The 15,262-nt window shown below is 45.3% G+C and overlaps 1 protein-coding gene across 1 annotated transcript in view; it reads right to left on the minus strand.

The window, feature by feature from the left end:
* LOC138302051 (myosin-6-like) overlaps positions 1–15,262 on the minus strand; it is a 530,412-nt gene that overhangs the window by 128,983 nt on the left and 386,167 nt on the right. The window contains exon 8 of the mRNA XM_069242473.1: positions 8,776–8,898. Coding sequence (XP_069098574.1) covers positions 8,776–8,898 — 123 coding nt within the window. The remainder of the gene's footprint in view (positions 1–8,775; positions 8,899–15,262) is intronic.

The raw sequence follows: 15,262 nt of genomic DNA on the forward strand, positions 1-15,262 counted from the left end.
TTTTATTACTTTTGGGATAACTCAGTGGGCTACTCCATCTGAAAAGACCATTAAGGCATCTTGCTGCCCAGAAGCCATCCCTAAAGACCTATGTACTTGGCTTCCTGCATCTGTTCCCACCCGCCAAAAACTTGTCAATTTTAGAACTAAAGGCACTTGGATGAAAATCTGTTGCACAGTTTAGAAAAGATGTACATTAGTGCTGTGTCCATTTTTTCACTAGCTAGCCCTTAATTGTTCACTAGTAAACCTAACTATCATGCAAACCCATTGGAAGAGCAACATCTTTTTTGTTGCTGCTTGCCATCCATGCAGTTCTTAAGTGGTCAGTCACCCTATGTGTACTCCCCTCTAAAGTTGCTACTGCCTCTTCAACCCAAACCATCTTGTAAGTGGAATTGATGGTAGTGGTTTTGTAGTAGAAGGTCACAACCTTTCTTTCTATACCTTCAAGTGGAGGAGGCCTACTGACATTGTTTACTTAAAGATCTATCAAGTCCCCACTGATTGGTTTGCTTTCATCATGCGTGGGCATATATGAAAGGTGTGTGTTGATGTGTGGAACATTGTGGTTCCATTTTGACACTGTGTGCAATGGATGATGACTATCCTTTGGGAAGGCTGGGTATTTCCAGCCTGACACAACTCACTTACAGGCCAGCCATTCCAAACCTTCTCTAACAGCAGAATTGTGTGAGGTCACTAGCCTGTTGCTTTGCCGTAAGTGGTGCGTTATAATATTGTTACTAAAATATCATCAAACATAAATAGTGTTTCTTAGTCCCCTACAAACATATTGTGCAATTAGGTGTACATCCTTCATTGTGAACTCTAGTGGGACAGTAGAATGGCAAAATATACTTAGGTTTCAATATTTCTATCCAACAATATTTGGTTGCAATATTCTGGTACCATACTGCCTGAGTGAAACTCACCCAAGCCTGTCTTCCAGAATTATTTGTGGTCTTCTAGGAAATGGCAGCAAATGGAGAATTGTTTTTGATCTATAATTCACAAACGAACATGATCAGTCAATACTGCCTTGACCTGTGACACTAGACTTTGTAGCCAAGAAAAACTGTACAATGACTGTGAGATGCACTTTGGCTACCAGAGGAAGACTAACACTTAAGCCATTATTTTGTTCATGTCTGTGCTATGAGGGGGCTTCTACATCAGAGCAGGAAAGAATATTTCAGTAAGATCATGGCCCTGCTGAGTTGCTACTTTCCAACCTGTCTGGCTGATGTGCAGGAATCCTTTGTGAAACTGCTGCAATGACTTGAGAAAATGATCGCTTGCAGTAGGAGCTAGACTATGCCTGTCAGAAGACGACAACTTGATTTTGGGAATTTCTGCACAATGATCGTGTCATTTTGGGAATATATGCACAATACCCAGCTGACTGGAGCTTGAGTTTGGAAGATATTTCAGTGGGCCAAGGTCCCTCAGTAGCTTAGCTGGCCAGGAGAAGAACAGAAATCATTTTAATATGAAATTTCACTTGCCTTCGACAAGTAGATAAGCCTCCTCCATCCATGCACTGCAGGAGACAGTAAACACAAACAGATAAAGTACACACCCCCAAATGCCACCAACTCCATATAAAGTATACACAATACAAACACAGAATGACCCAACAATTATTTAATTTGAAAAGCTGCAGCATCTGAATGGCTGTGAGCTCCAACCTTATTCCTACCAAAAAAAAAGTATCTCTCTTGTTTCATCAATTTAAAGAACAAGATGAGATGGTAACTATGATGGCAGGGGGGCAAATTTATCAATACTTTACATCAGTTTGCAATCCTTTTGCAATGCACACCAGGCAAAATGTTGATTTTGCAATTTACTTTCCAGCCCAAAATGTGTTGCACTGTAAAGTAGCGTCAAAGTAGCACAAAGTAACTCTTTGCACTACTTAGCAGTACTTTGCATCAGTGGGGCATACAATGGGTGGTACATGAGCAATCTCATGCAACCAGCTACAGGTTTTTGACCACAAAATCTATCTACTGAAGTTGACAGGAGATTTGTGACTAAAATATACACCTGCTTGAGGCAAGTGTAACATTAGAAAAAATATTTACTTCGCCCAAACTTTTCTAATTTAAAATGCTTGTATGCTGTACTCTACATCACACATGCAAAGCTATAAAAGTGGTAAAATATGTCAAGTCACAGTATATTGTACTGGAAGGGCCTGATTCCAATACAAAACCTATGCTTCACATCACACACAGTCTTACACTATGTTGCAAGGATGTGTGAACTAGTGAAAAGCAGCCTACAGTGCACCAGCACAGAGAGAGAGAGAGAAAAATAGTGCTTACTATAGCTGTGCTGTGTTGCAGATGTTCTTTCTAAATTAGGCACAGACAGCATTAAAATTACAGTATACAAGAGAGTTGTAACGAGTAAGGGTTTATGTAAACAATTTTCATTGTATGCCAAATTACTTGAAATGAGTTATAAGGTGCTGTAATAAAAACAATTTTAAAATTGGCAATAAAGTGGAGTTAAAAAAACATATAAATATATTGACTTTTTTCAACATTTTGTCAAATATATGTGTATATATCTGTGTGTGTGTACATATATATATATATATACATATATATATATGATGAAGCATACACATTAAAATGTTTATATAGAATAATTGACAAAAAATATAAACCATTGTAGTTGTCGACATACTTTTTAAATAACAAGTGAAGTTTCATTATTTAAGTTCTTTTTTTAAGTGACTCACAAGATTAGTCAACATAGACAATATGTTGACAGTTCTATAGAACATTTCCTTGACCTATGCAACGGTTTTAACTGACTGCAAGGTTTCTCTGCTTTTATAGTGGCAAATGTCAGGAAAAATGTGGGGATCAGCTTCACAGCTAATTTTGCATTTATTTAGCAAAACACAAATCGTGTAAAATCTGGAGAAAAGAAACATCCAGATTCAGGGTTCTTTTCCCTGACTCATGTCGAGCAGCTCGAGCTGCCATTGCCTTTCTGGTCCCATCTCTTGTTTTTGACTTCTTCTTTCGCCATACAAAATCTCCTTTACAAAAATACGATCCTCAAAACATGACATTTAGGCCCGTATTTATACTTTTTTAGCGCTGCATTTGCGTCATGTTTTAATGCAAAAGCATCGCAAACTCACAAAATACAATTGTATTTTGTGAGTTTGCGCTGCTTTTGTGTCAAGTATAAATACGGGCCTTAGAGTCTAAGAGCCAGATGTAGCAAACGTTTGCGAGTCGCAAATGGCCCGAATCGCTATTTGCAACTCGGCAAAATCGGAAATGGGATGTAAAAATCCCATTTCCGACCCCATTTTGCGACCCGCAAATAGGAAGTCGCAATTTGCGAGTCGCAAACCATATGCAATTGCAACTCACAAATTGCGACTAGTCGCAAAAAGCCCAGTTTGCATGTCCCATTTACCACTAACTCAGAGCAGGTGGTAACCATTACCAAAGTATAAAAGGAGACCCAGAAGGCATCTGGGTTACTCAAGATGGCGGAGATATACCTGATAGCAGTGAGGAGGAGAGCCCACGCAGCCCATCAGAGGAGGAGGAGGAGCCAGAGACAGGAGAAGATTTACAGAACAAGGCAGACTCTTTTCCAGCAAACTGAGGAAGAAATCTATGATAAATACAGACTTAGCAGCGCAGCTATACTAGACTTAATTGAATTACTCAAACCACAGCTAGAACGCCAGACTCTGCGCGGCTGCGCCATCCCTACGCATGTGCAAGTGCTATGCTCACTGCACCTCTTGGCCTCGGGGAGCTATCAGGGGGTCATTGCTGTGGCAGGTGGAGTATCCCAAAGTGCACTACCAAGGTTCCTCAGGGCATTCCTAGATGCCTTACTCACACACATGTCCCAATACATATACCTACCCAGGAATGAGGCAGAAATTAACAGTACCAAGCTGGACATTTACCGGATTGCCAACTTTCCCCATGTCATAGGGTGTGTAAATGGGACACATATTCAAATATGCCCTCCTGCAAACCTGGAATATCTGTTCCGCAACAGAAAGTGTACCCACTCACTCAATATTCAGGTTGTATGTGACGCCCATTATGTCATCACTGACATTGGAGCGAAATTTCCAGGCAGTACTCATGACTCCTACATTTTTAGGCACAGTGGAATACACCAACGCCTGGAACGTGGGGAGTTTGGAGACGGATACCTCCTAGGTAGAGCTGCATACACCTTGTAGACATGCACACAGATCAATGTGCACACCAACCAGGACTTTCTAACAGTGTACTTTTTGTGCCCAACAGGTGACAGTGCATATGCACTACGGCCATGGATAATGACTCTGTACTTAACACCCAGCAATGAATGTGAGAGGCGATACAACAGTGCACATAAGAGGACCAGGAACCTGATTGAACGAACCTTTGGATTGCTGAAAGCACGGTTCAGGTGCCTTCACCGAAGTGGAGGTGCCCTCCAGTATACCCCCATAACGGCATTTAAAATAGTTGTGGCATGCGCTATCCTGCACAACATTGCCACACTACGTGGGCTACCTCTCACCCCTGCAGACTGGATTCTGAGGATGAAGAGCAAGAGCAACCACATCGCCATCATGGAGATAAGAGCATCGCCAATCAAGGCAGACTGAGACGGGAACACATCACAACACAATACTTTGGAAAGTACGTGCCAACTTCTACCATACTCACCAATTGAACAAACACTCCATTTGTTAAGTGGAACAAAAAAATTATTTAATATGTGCAGAAACCGAACTATTTACAATGAAAAACTGTTCAGGGACTTCAAAAAGCCAACCTGGCATGGGGTACATTGCCATCATGTGCCACAACATCAGGGACAGTGTTTAGTTTATTGCCTACGGTGGCCTCTGCCAGCCTGGCTGGTCCCAGGTTGCTCAGCAGTGCTCTGCCTCGTACTCCCACTCCGGAGCACCCTGGTGTCACCAGCAGAGACACTGCTCACAGTGGAGCCCTCCTCGCTGTCTTGTGGGGTGTCCCCTGTACCCCTTGACACCTGCTGTGCCTCCATGAAGTCGATCACATGGGTGATCCGGCCCAGGCCCCTTGCCACATCACCTGCAAAGTGGCCCTTTTCCACCTGGAGGCCGACTGTTCTCCTTGACAGCCCAGTAGTGTTCACTGCCAGTCTGCAAATTGAGGAGGCCATCCTGTCCAGCCTTTGGAGCAGCTGGCGGTCCCTGCGCCACGCGCCCTCGCTCTGTGTCAGCAGTTCAGCCACCAGTTCACGCATGGATAGGGCAAGGTCACCAGTGTTGTTGCCTATTAGGTCCAGTTGTGCATGAAGCTGCTGCATGCTGTTTTCATTGCTCCTTACGAAGCGGTGCAGAACCCCACTAATCCGCCCTAACATTTGATTCTGCAGGCGCTGACCACGTAGAAGTTGTGCCTCTGTCAGTGTGGTGGACGGATGCCCTGACTCTGCCTGCAGCCCTACTCTCCTCATCCTGCGTCGCCTGTGCAGCGGTGGATGCCCTGTGAGATGTGCTGTGGCACTCCTGGCTGTTGCTGGTGCAGCCTCCGAAACCACTGTTGCAGCGGGTGTTGTCATAGAGGGGGTGGTGGCTGCTCATGTAGTTTCCTCATGGGGCTGGCTGACCGTTGGCACCTAGCTGCTGTGGCTGGTGGTGGGGTCTTGTGGGAGACCTGTGGGACATGGGGAAAAGACTGTCAGTGTCTACTATCTGTTGCACACTTCCTAATAAACATTTGCCTATTAACTGCCTACTTGACTACATTGCCCATAATGCATCATGCTGGTATCTGCAACTCTGAAATGGAGCTATCTTGGTTGTGCATGCCCCTGTGTACATGGTGGGTGGGGGTATGGCATTGATGGGGGTACAGGCATATCACATGGTACTCACCGGTTGATGTTCTGGGCTCAGAGGTGTCCAGATCTCCGAATCCTGTTACAGCCTCCTGCTCCAGGGTCTCCTCCACCCTTTCCTCCAGGGGTGTGGGTGGTGGTATGGATGATGGTCCCCCTCCTGTGCCTCTCATCTCCCGGAGCCTTTCTGACACCCTCTCCTTGGTCCGGGAGCGGAGGTCATACCACCTTTTCTTTATCTCATCGACACTCCTGTGGCTGACCCCCAGGGAGTTCACCTTCTCCTGAATTTCCTGCCGAATTCTTTTTTTGGTAGAGTCTGGCACATTTAGGGCTGCCTTCCCAAATAGCTCATCATGGTGCTGACAGCATTCCTCTGTGAGCACCTCCAGCTCCTTCTCAGCAAATTTCAGTTTCCTCTTTCGGGAGTGTCAGCCATGGTTGCTGTTGCTCTGTTAGCTGTGCAGCAGTTAAAAAGGGGGTGGTCCTCCCTCCTCCCAGGTGTATTTGTAAACTTCCTGGCTGTGATGTCATCATCATGTGCCAGGAAGTGTTTCCAGAGTGTTCTGGAGTGGTTTCTGGAGTGTTCTGCAGCACCTGCAATTAATTTTCATGAAAATCGCAATTTGCGACACCCACTCGCAAATAGAGAGTCAGTTTTTTGCGCGGTCGCAAAAAGCGACCTCACAGACAGCGGACTCGCTATCTGCGGTGAGTCGCAATTTGTCCCCGCAAATTGTACCTGCATTCCTCTTAGCGACACGCAAATTGCGAGTCGCACATGCTCGCAAATTGCGAGTTGCTAATTTTTTTGTACCTACATCTGGCCCTATGGGCCTTATTACGACATTGGCGGTCCCACCACGGGATCGTCAATGCCACAAGAAGGACACCACCATCATGCCGGTCCTTAGACCACCAGACTTGTAATGAGGCCCTATGTCTATAAAACATTGGAAATCTTGGTTTGCATCAATATAAAAGTGAAATAAAAAAGCATGTATGAATATGAGAATTTGTACTACAACTGTACTCTTTTATATACTCTTAAGTGCCTTTGTGACTAAGCCCTGAAACACCGAACTCTCAATTAGTAAAATCCAAAGAAGGCACAGTCTATTTTATTTGTACTATTTGTGTGTGAATATTCCCTGAATATTCCTATTTTATTCTCATTTTAGAGGTTTTGGGCCAATTTGCAAAGCCATATAAAACTAAGTAAAAGAGTACTACAGGAATACTTCTTTCCATACTACAAAATGCCTATGTGAAGAAGCTCATTGGAGAAGATTAACAATCTTATTTTTTGTCCATATAGAAAAGCCCAAAACAACAGTATACCTCTTAGGGAATTGCGTTTTGCACATGTGAGGGTTCACCCACTGTGCAAAATCGCCCACTCTGGAATGTCCACTCCACACACCCAAGGAGCACATTACTCCCATCTAACATTATAGGAACTGGTGAACTATTTCATGTGAGTAAAGCAGTTCAGAAGACACTTTTCATTTCATGTAGAAACACTCTTTGATTGCAAAACCTGCAAATTGCAAAAACACAGACTTTGCATCTGTAAAAGAGTTATTTGCTATGCACAAAAGCCATTTATGCATCGGAATGGTCGTCCCATCCCTTTACAAATGCATGCTCCCCTCAACGTCTTCCTCATATTTTAACATGATTTTACAGCTGCTACAAGTTGCTTCAAAAAGCATATTGACATGGTGGGAGTGTAAACACAGGGAAGGACATTGTCCTTTGATGGCCTCCATCACTGCATTCACAGTCATTCGTACAAAATGCAACGTTTCATGTATATTCATGAGACAGGAGGTTTTGAAACCATCTACAATTATATATTTTGAGATGAAACTAAATAATACCTAATTCACATCTTAACATGCAGACTGCAAAATGTCAGTGCTCACTTTGTACCCACTATTTGCAACCAGCCCAATGATACATGTGGTCCTCTGTGAATTGCAAACGCTAAGTTGTGCACCAATCTTGAATACACGGTCACAAATGGCTTTGAGTATCAACCTTAGTAATAACTTACCCTTCAACTTTTTACCTCTCTAAGAGGCTGATTTAAGAGCGCCTAGTGCCTCCTTGTGCCACTTTAGCATCATTTTTTAAACGCTAATGTGGCCCAACGAGGCCAAAATCGCCACGCCAAATCTACTAAGTGCTAAGATGCATGCATTGCTCCACTTAGTGACCCTTGGCGCTACATTATGTCTGTGCCAGGCATAATTTATGCAAATAGGGCGGTCCCCCATTAGTGGGGCAGAAGAAATGGTGTTTTGCGTAATTTATTTTGGCACTATTAAAGCCTGCTCAGAGCAGGCGTTAAAAGGAGTCATGCTATTGTTTTCAATGGGCCTCAATGGGCTTTGCAGGATTAGCGTCAAAATTTTTGCGGCTAATCGTGCAAAGCTCCGAACTAGTGTGAAAAATGTTGATGCTAATTTCCCTAACTACCGCCATGGTGAGCCATAGATAAGGCGCACACATGGTGGCGTTAGGTGGGCAATTAAGGGGCAAAGAAAAGTGACGCTGCACCTAGTACAGCACCACTTTTCTTAAATCAGGGCCTAGGTTTACAGAGTTCATCAATACTAGGGGTGTGAGAAAATGTTTACTTGAGCAGCTGAAATAAACATTGCCCTCTGGCGTACAGCATGGTTCCTTTCACGTTGATTTTACAGGTCCTGGTGTTACAAATCAGCACAGCAGTCCAATGTGCCCGAATTATGCCTGCTCGCAAAGTCTCACACAGTTTTTTGTAACTCCGTGGAATTTCACGGACTGAAACGCTGCAAGTTCTGCCCACCACTAATCAATACAATATACTGTCAGTATATTGAAGTCACTATCTGCACTTTCTCTTACCTTAATCATACTCTTATAAATGCTGTTTTTCTTATCAACTTCATGCTGATATGTGTGCAATCTGGATTTCAAATTATTCATTTTAATATGGTGTTGGTTCTTTAAAGTCATGATTGCTTGCTCCTTCAAAAACGAAATTAAAGTGAAAATATAATCAGTACATTAAACATCATGTCATAGAATTAAACTACTACAAATGAATTGTGAAAGAAATGTGTAGGATTCCGTAAATAGAAAATGTAGGTATTTTATCTTCCATTTTGGAAGAGATGTTTATGACCCTAACTGCATGGTTTGGAAACCCATAACAGTTGATACCAGAACATATTCAATAAAAATAATAGAAAATAGAACAGCTGTTTGCTTCAGTGATCGCATGAGTACAGGCTGCTATGGTGAAATGAATCATGGTCTCATATTAATCTGTACAGTTAACCAAAAAAACACAAAAAATGCAAATATCAGCACTTTGAGATAATGTCAAATCAATGAAAAGAGTGTTTCACTCTCTCCAGATTATTTTAAAAGTATGTGAACATGCAAGGATGATTCATGTACTAGTTTCCATTTGTAAGTTAGACATACACATCGAGAATGTCAGGAGCACTGACAGGTTATTCAAATGGCCAAATTTGCATGCACTGATGCATGTGGAAATTCTGCGAACTGTACTTTTCGACATTTACAAATGACACTTAGAATAGTGACATTAGGTGTTAACAATTGATTACCACTACAAAAAAAAGTTTTCCACAATACGAAAAAGTAAATCAAAATGTTCCACAAAATTCCTGTTACCATGCATGCTATTTTTCTGTAATGCAGAGGCTTAACAGACTCTGGGCCTGATTCCCGAAGGTAAACTTATACTTTTGTGTAAGTTTACTATTTATTTGGTATTCACCAATTACAAGTTTAACTTTTCTATTAGTAATTGTCCTACTACAGAGAATCTGCAATCGTGGAGGAGGCTTCAAGCATAAAAAGATAACCCTGTCCTATCTCATTTGAAATTCAGACTGCAGCAATGCCAGTAGTGGATATTTTCTCATGACCTTTTTGATACTTTTGTATTGTGCCCTCTAAAGTTTGAATCATGTCAGCACTGCTTATGCATGAGTTTTGGAAACAAAATACAAAGGTGTGTTCACATTTGAAATACAGCTATGCACTGCTGCTTAGTTGTAAATATGCAAAGTAAAACGTTTGCCCGCATTTCAGCCCGAAAAATTACATGGATTCAGAAGCTTTGTTTGGTACATTTTAAAGGAACCATTTGCCTTAGAACCTATTCCTCCAACTTCAGTTATGAAAAGTATACAAACCACATTTTCACTGTTTATAAATAATGATAAAATGACCAATAGTCATTGTTAGAGTTTTGTTATCTACACTGCTATAATGGATTTTATAACATTTTCACAAAACCCGCCTGTACGAAAACAGGCTTTTTGCAGGATTCCCCCAAATATTTGCCCCAGTTTAGACTACTGACAGCTGGTTTTTAACTTTGAGAGTGCACTGACGCCTGCTGCCCAGTCCTCATTGACAGTCTTCTTCCCCTTTCAAATTATTTATTTAGTTGGGTACTGTTGGACTTTTGCCCTTTTGCAGGGTCATCCCCAATCTTTTTGTTTCCTGCCTCCTATTTTTTCTGACCTGTTGCTGTTGGCTTTTGAACTCTGAGCACTTTACCACTGCTAACCAGTGCTAAGGTGCATTTGCTCTCTGTGTAAATTGTATGGTTAATTGGTTTATCAATGGTTGGCATATTTGATTTACTAGTAAGTCCCTAGTAAAGTGCACTAGAGGTGCCCAGGGCCTGTAAACCAAATGCTACTAGTGGGCCTGCAGCACTGGTTGTGCCACCCACCTTAGTAGCCCTGTAATCATGTCTCAGACCTGCCACTGCAGTGTCTGTGTGTGCAGGTTTAACTGTAAATTCGCCTTGGCAAGTGTACTCACTTGCCAGGCCTAAACTTTCCTTTTTCTTACATGTAAGGCACCGCTAAGGTAGGCCCTAGGTAGCCCCAAGGCCAGGGTGCAGTGTATGGTTATGGTAGGACATATAGGCCCTCATTCTGACCTTGGCGGTCTTTTCGCAAGACCGCCGAGTTACCGCCGCGGTAAAGACCGCCGACCGCGGCGGTATGCCGCTGCGCGTATTCCGACCGCTGGGAGCGTTCTGCCGGAAACCCGCCAGCAGCCACACTGGCGGTCGGCGGGAAAGTGGAGACTGGTCAACCTCCACCGCCACGCCAGCAGAACACCGCCCCCAGAATTACGACCCACATTTCTGTGTGGCGGTCTTCTGTTGGCGGTCTTCTGTTGGCGGTCACATCCCTATGGCTCCCGTCGCCTCCCGGAGGACCAACGCACAAGGTAAGTTGATCGTCTGTGAGGGGAGGGGGTGGGGGGGTGTTGTGTGATGTGTGCGTGCATGGGGGTGTGTAGAGGGGGTGTGTGAGTGCATGCATGCGGGCGGGGGGTGCTGCTGTGCCTATGGGCAATGTGTGTAGTTCGGCGGGTGCGCATGTTGGCATGTATGTGTGCGGGTATGTGCCCCCGTTGTGTATGTGTGTGTAGGGGGTGTGCATATGTGCATGTTGGGGGTGCGTGCATGTCGGGGTGCGTGTATGTGCATGTCGGGGTGGGGGGGGCAGGGGGTTCGTACCACCTCTGGGGGGGTGGAGGGTGTGGGGGGAGGACTCGTGGAGGGTAGTGGGGGGGGTGGGAGACCCCTATCAGTGCCAGGGAAGGAATTCCCTGGCCCCGATAGTGCCTACCGCCATGGTTCGCATGGCGGTTCCCGACCGCCAAAAACCGCGGCGGTAAGCAGGGTCATGATACGGTTGGCGGTCTTGGGTCGACCGCCGGGCCGGAGTGCGCAAACTCCAGCCCGTCGTTCATGACCGCCGTGGCGGTCGGAGTGGGAAAGTGGCGGTCGATCGCGGCGGTGACCGCCGCGGTCAGAATGCCATTTTTTGGACCGCCGGTCTGTTCGCGGTCCGACCGCCGCCTCTCCGCCGACCGCCAAGGTCAGAATGAGGGCCATAGTAATGTGTTTTATATGTCCTAACAGTGAAATATTGCTAAATTAGTTTTTCACTGTTGCAAGGCCTGTCCTTCTCATAGGTTAACATGGGGGCTACCTTTAACTATGATTAAAGTGTAGATTCCCTTTGGGAGCGGATATGCATGTGGAGTTTGGGTCTCCGAGCTCACAATTTAAAAATACATCTTTTAGTAAAGTCGATTTTAAGACTGTGTGTTTGAAAATGCCACTTTTAGAAAGTGAGCATTTTCTTGCTTATGCTATTTCTGTGACTCTGCCTGTTTGTGGATTCCCTGTCTGGGTCAGTTTGACAGTTGGGCTGGTTGCACCTCACACTAGCCAGTGACACAAAGGGAGCTGGGGTGTAGTCTGCATTTCCATCTGTGCCAGGAAGAAGGGGAGGAGTGGTCACTTAAACCTGAAAAGGCTGTGCCTGCCCTCACACAATGTAGTCTCCAACCCCCTGGTGAGTGTCTGGGGCCTGGCCTGGGCAAGGCAGGATTTCACAATCAAGAGATACTTTGCTTTGAAGTAGGCCTACTTCAAAGGAGAAAATGGGTATAAGAAGGGCACCCAAAACTACAGACTTTAGAACACTTCTGGAAACCAAGAGGAACCTCTGCCCGGAGAAGAGCTGAAGAGCTGAGGAAGAAGAGCTGCCCTGCCTATGACTGTGCTTGGTGGAGATATACTGCAGTTGCTGCTTCTGCCAGAGTAAGAGGGCAAAGAATGGACTTTGTGTGCCTTCCATCTTGTGAAGATCTCTAAGGGCTTGATTTAGAGCTTGCCTCCTGTTGTTTAAAGTCTCAGGGACAGCAAATACTTCTCTCTGCCAGCACCTGGAGTCTCTGGGGAAAGAGACTCCTACTCTGCCAAGTGGTTCCCATCCAGTTCCTGGGACCCTAAAAGGAGAAGCTGGCAACCTAAGAAGAAGACATCCGCACACAGAACGCCGTGCAGGGAAAAGATCGACTAGACTCTGATCTGCAGCTGAAACATTTACGTGCCGCCAGCTTTACGGCTGAAAATTGACACATGGAGCAGGAGAAACTATGTGCAGCTTTGCTGACGGAGGCTGGTGAGATCACAACAAGCGTTGCGTGGTTTTCGGGTCATTGTGCGGCTGGATTCCCGACGCAAGTACAGCTGGGTGTGTAAAAACAACGCAAAGCCTGCCCGGACCTGAGAGTGCTGACCGGATCGACGCATCGCTCTCCTGCGGAGAGAAGAAATGACGCGCACGACCCGACGAAAGGAGAAACGACTCAAGGTCTAGCTCGTGAGTGAAATTGATGCACCGCAAGGCCTTTTTGATGCACACTCGCCCATGCGGGGTTATTCTTGACACACCCAAGGTACATTTTCACACTAACAGTGTTAGTGTGTGTTTAAAACTACATGAAGACTCTTCTTGCTTTTTACTTGGTAACTTGACTTGTGTATTGTGGATTTTTGTTGTTTTGGTCTTGTTTTGTTTAGATAAATATGCTCTATTTTTCTAAAACTGTGTTGTGTCATTTTGTAGTGTTTTCATTAAGTTACTGTGTGTGCTGGTACAAATACTTTACACCGAGCACTCTGAAGTTAAGCCTACAGCTTGTGCCAAGCTACAAAGAGGGTAAGCAAGGGTTAGCTGAGGGTGATTCTCTTTTATCCTGACTAGAGTGAGGGTCCTTGCTTGGACAGGGTGTAACCTGACTGCCAACCAAAGACCCCATTTCCAACATTGGTGATCAGCGGATTGGATTGGTCATGTATTTGTACTTGACATACAGTAATTAAGTGTACACTACTGTTTGAGATCAGACCATTACGTGACCACATACTACTTGTCTTGTGATTTAGCTTTTTCTGTTTGGGACTCCTTTTTGTTCTACTTCCATGATTTTGCTGATCCCTTGACTGATTCTTCTTAATTCATCGGGAACTTATTTTCTGCCTTTGGAACTTTGCACTTGTTGCCATCATGTCTCAATCTGGAGATGCAACAGCTGGAGCTGTTTTTGAATTAGGGAAACTGGAAAGGTGCTCAGTTGCTCAATTGAAACAGTTCTGTAAAGATCTTGCCTGTCCCGTTAAGAGCTCCACCAGGAAGGGGGAGCTGCAAGAGGCACTGAGGGCCTGGGTGACAGCCAAGGAAGCTGGGGGCACACAGAGGATATGGATGGGGAAGTGCAGAGTCTACACAGTGGTGTAGTGGATGTACCTGTTACACCTGGGGGGAGGATCTCCAGGAGTGGTAGCAGTAGGTCCTCTAAGGGTCTGACTCCAGAAAAGTTGCAGGAAAGACAGGCAGAAAGGGCTCGCTGGTTGAAGTAAAAAAAGTTGAGGATGCAAAAGGAGTTCAATGAGTGGATGAGGGACTTAGAGATAAAAGAAATGATTTTGGCTTATGAGCTAAAACTGAAGGAGCTGGAAGTCATGATGGGTCAGTCCACCTGGAATGGTGACAGCAACAATTTTATATCCAGTTCTGCTGAAGAAGTGCACATGCCCAGAGACGTGGTGCCCTACTTGAAGGAGGGAATTGACACACATCAGGAGGTTCAGGGGTATAAGGTAGCTCCAGTAATGGACAGGGTCCCTGAGGAGGATTGCGGAACTGGTATGGGGAGTCATATTCCTACTGGTGGGAGGGACACTCTACTGACTCTAGGTGAGAGTGAAAGGTAGAGGGGTTCCCCCCAGGTAGAAGTCCTGGTTATGGAGAGTGAAGACATCCCAGAAGAGTGTGGGTTGAGTGTCAGGGACAGTCAGGTGCTGTCTCACCATTCTCAGGAGGGTGATGTGGGGTGCTTTTTGAAGGCTGAGTCCCTGGATGGTTGTGTGAAGGGTAGTTTGGTAAATTCATGTGAGGGGCTGTTTGATGTAATTCCTAGAGAGCATATGTCTAGTCCTTATTTTCCAGAGCTACGCCAACACTAGGTGGGGTGTGAGTTCTCTGACCCTAGGGAACTTACACTGGAGGCAGACTTCTGGGTGAGTACCAGAGAGTCTGAAGAGGCATTTGGGGGTGCTCCTGAGGGGAGTGGTCTAGGCATTTCCCAACCAGGTGAGGTAGGGAAGGATTGCAGTGTCCCAGGTAGGTCCCAGTGTAGTGGGATGGGTGAGGGACCCCATGTCCAGTCTCAGAGGAGAGGAAATAAGGATGGGCTGAGGCCCAAGGTGCCCGAGATCCAGTCCCAGGTCCTGGAGGGTTCCATGAGGGAAGGGAACACCAAGACGGGAGCCTAGCCTGTACTGTAGGGCCATCTGCTGAGGGAGGCCCCACAGTGTCAGGAGAACTTGGGGGGGTGGCTGCAGCCAGCGTCCCACCAGTTCTGGTGTCTGGCAGTACCACTCCTAGTGAGGGGGTGCAGAAGTCCAGACAGAGGGTTGAGAGGGGGTTGCGGTTCCCAGTGGTGAACCTGGAGGGTCAGGGGTCAGCTCTGA

The sequence above is a fragment of the Pleurodeles waltl genome, chromosome 1_1, assembly GCF_031143425.1.
Source record: "Pleurodeles waltl isolate 20211129_DDA chromosome 1_1, aPleWal1.hap1.20221129, whole genome shotgun sequence".
Taxonomy (NCBI): domain Eukaryota; kingdom Metazoa; phylum Chordata; class Amphibia; order Caudata; family Salamandridae; genus Pleurodeles; species Pleurodeles waltl.